Raw genomic sequence first — 2,864 nt, 5'->3', positions numbered from 1 at the left:
GGGTGGCAGGCATACAGCACCCAGCCTGGGGAGCCCCACAGAGACCTGCCAGAGGCACCCAGGGCAGCCTCGGGATGCCAGGACTGTGGGGTCCCAGGAAAGCCCTATATTTGTCCCTGGCACTGGTAGCAATTCATCCCCACTGCCCTGTGGTGCCAGTCCTCACTCTGGCACCTCAGCCAGACCCACAGCGTGGTGGGCTCCTGCCAGTGGGAGAGACCCTCAGCTCCCCGGGGTGCCATGGGCAGAGCCCAGGAGCAACCAGGACAGTTGGCACACAGTGCTCCAGGGTGGGAAGAGATGGAGGGGGCCTGGGGAGCGGTGGCATGGCTAGGGACACGAGCCCCACCCCAGCAGGGGCACGGGAGTGTGGCGCAGGAGCCTGGGGAGCCGGGGCTGTGCTGGGGCTGGTGTTTAACACTCTCTCTTGTCTTGTGCAGAGCTGGCGTGCTGGGCCGCGGTCCAGTCCATCTGTGTCTCCCTTCTCAAGGTGCCCCTGATGTTTGGGTTCCTGTACCTCTTCGTGTGCTCCTTGGACGTGCTCAGTTCTGCCTTCCAGCTGGCCGGAGGTAGGGAGGGTGGTGGGGGTGCCTGGGCTGGTGGCACCCACTGTGCCGGCACCCTGCCCCTCTTGCTCTCTTGCAGGCAAGGTGGCCGGGGACATCTTCAAGGACAACGCCATCCTCTCCAACCCAGTCGCTGGGCTGGTGGTGGGCATCCTGGTGACCGTGCTGGTGCAGAGCTCCTCCACCTCCACCTCCATCATCGTCAGCATGGTCTCCTCGGGGCGTGAGTGTGCTCGCAGGGCTCCTGGGGACTGAGGCTGGGGGACAGGGTGGCCAGATGGGATCATCCTGAGCCAGGCTGTGTGGAGCCAGCAGGTCTCTCTGTCCCCAGTGCTGGAGGTGCGCTCTGCTATCCCCATCATCATGGGCTCCAACATCGGCACCTCCGTCACCAACACCATTGTGGCCCTCATGCAGGCCGGCAACCGCAATGAGTTCAAACGGTGAGAGCTTGTTGGGGCAGTGGGGACTCAGGACGTTGCTCAGGGACTCATGGGCTGCTCCCAGGGGCCACCCCATGCTGATGGGCTCCTCCACACAGGGCCTTCGCTGGCGCCACAGTGCACGACTGCTTCAATTGGCTGTCGGTGCTGGTCCTGCTGCCGCTGGAGGTAGTGAGCGGGTACCTGCATCGTGTTGCCCACCTGGTTGTGGCCACCTTCAACATCCGCAGCGGGAAGGATGCTCCTGACCTGCTGAAGATCATCACAGAGCCCTTCACTAAGCTCGTCATCCAGGTCTCCTCAGCCCAGGCTGCTGGTGGTGGTCCCCCAGTACTGCTATCCCAGTGCTGGTGGTGATGTCCCCAGCACTGGCATCCCTTTGATAGTGGTTGTACCTAAGTGTCCCCATGCTAGCAGTGGTATTCCCATCCCAGCGAAGATGCCCCCAAGCTAGGGGTCCTGTGAGACCCCAAGGGCCTTATCCAACTTGTGTGTTGTTGCAGCTGGACAAGTCAGTGATCACAGGCATCGCAATGGGAGACGAGAGCCTGCGTAACCGGAGCCTCATCCGTGTCTGGTGTGGCCCTGCACCCCCACAGGTGAGGGGCTCGTGGCCCTATTGGGGCCAACAAACGATCCTGCAGAGGGTGGGTAGTGGGCAGGGGCTGGCCCAGGACGCTGGAGCTGGCTGCATACCACTCTCTCCCTGCAGATGACCACTGTGGGGCTTGGGCCCCTCTCAAACTGCACGGCCCCTGGCCACTGCAGCACTAAGGGCATGGACAGCCTCCACAACATCACCAGGCAGAAGTGTGAGTGGGTGCCAGGGGGAGCTTGGGCAGGGCTGGGGGTTCTGTATGTGAGATGGAGGGGTAATGGGAATGGGTCTGGAGCCATGATGTGGGAGAGAGCTGGGAGAAGTTGGGGCTGGGGTTGGGGTGTGGGGCTGTCTGCGAGTGGGCAAGTTTGTGAGTGGGGCCGGGCCAGCCCCAGCCCCTCGCCCAGCTGTGCTGTGGGGCAGGCGAGCACCTCTTCACCGACACGCCGCTGCCTGACGGTGCTGCTGGCCGGGTCCCTCATCGTTCTCTGCACCTGCCTCATCCTCCTGGTCAAACTCCTCAACTCCTTGCTCAAGGGGCAGGTGGCCAAAGCCATCCAGAAGGTCATCAACACTGGTGAGAGGGACAGGGACCACTGTGGGGTGAGTGGGATGGGACCCTGCCTGCCACATGGCCACCTATCCTCACCTGCCATCCTCAGACCCATCCCTGGCTGCCCCTGAGTCCCAGCCCTGCCTGAACCCCCATGTCCCATGCCTGCCCCTGATCCTCACCCTGCTCATGGCCTCCTGATGTCCATGTCCTCCTTCCCTAGCCACCACCAGGCTGGCCCATACCCACAGCCTGACCCCGTACCCAAACCCTGGCCCCACAGCCCCCTCCAGCACCATGTAGGTGCTCTGGGCTGCTCTCAGCTGATGTGTCCATGCCCATGTCTGTGCTTGTGTCCATGGCCATGCTGTGGCAGACCTCCCGCACCCGCTCAGCTGGCTCACCGGGTACTTCGCCATGGTGGTGGGTGCTGGGATGACCTTTGTGGTGCAGAGCAGCTCTGTCTTCACCTCAGCCATCACACCGCTGATAGGTGAGTCTCAGCTACACCTGGTCTCCTGCCATGTGCTGATCCCCCACAACAGCCCACGAGTGCCAGAGCACTTGGAGGAGCGCTCGGAGCTGTGCCTCCCTGGGAGAGCATGGGGACAGCGCTGGCAGGGAGCGATGGGACAGGACGGGGTGCTTCTCCCGCAGGCCTGGGAGTGATCAGCATCGAGCGCGCTTACCCGCTGACCCTGGGC

At 63.3% G+C, this 2,864-nt stretch overlaps 1 protein-coding gene across 1 annotated transcript in view; it reads left to right on the top strand.

Annotated features, from left to right (window-relative positions):
• LOC103776465 (sodium-dependent phosphate transport protein 2A-like) overlaps positions 1-2,861 on the top strand; it is a gene marked incomplete at both ends in the record, with an annotated part of 7,151 nt that extends 4,290 nt beyond the window's left edge. The window contains 10 exon segments of the mRNA XM_008943974.1: positions 441-569; positions 646-789; positions 898-1,009; positions 1,108-1,303; positions 1,513-1,608; positions 1,722-1,774; positions 1,776-1,821; positions 2,145-2,184; positions 2,537-2,653; positions 2,818-2,861. Of these exon segments, the coding sequence (XP_008942222.1) occupies positions 441-569; positions 646-789; positions 898-1,009; positions 1,108-1,303; positions 1,513-1,608; positions 1,722-1,774; positions 1,776-1,821; positions 2,145-2,184; positions 2,537-2,653; positions 2,818-2,861 (977 nt within the window).
• Between the last annotated feature and the right edge of the window lie 3 nt (positions 2,862-2,864).

The sequence above is a fragment of the Merops nubicus genome, unplaced genomic scaffold (assembly GCF_000691845.1).
Source record: "Merops nubicus isolate BGI_N331 unplaced genomic scaffold, ASM69184v1 scaffold24067, whole genome shotgun sequence".
Classification (NCBI taxonomy): domain Eukaryota; kingdom Metazoa; phylum Chordata; class Aves; order Coraciiformes; family Meropidae; genus Merops; species Merops nubicus.
Note: the sequence above shows the minus strand (reverse complement) of the source record. Positions and strands in the feature narration are given on the sequence as shown.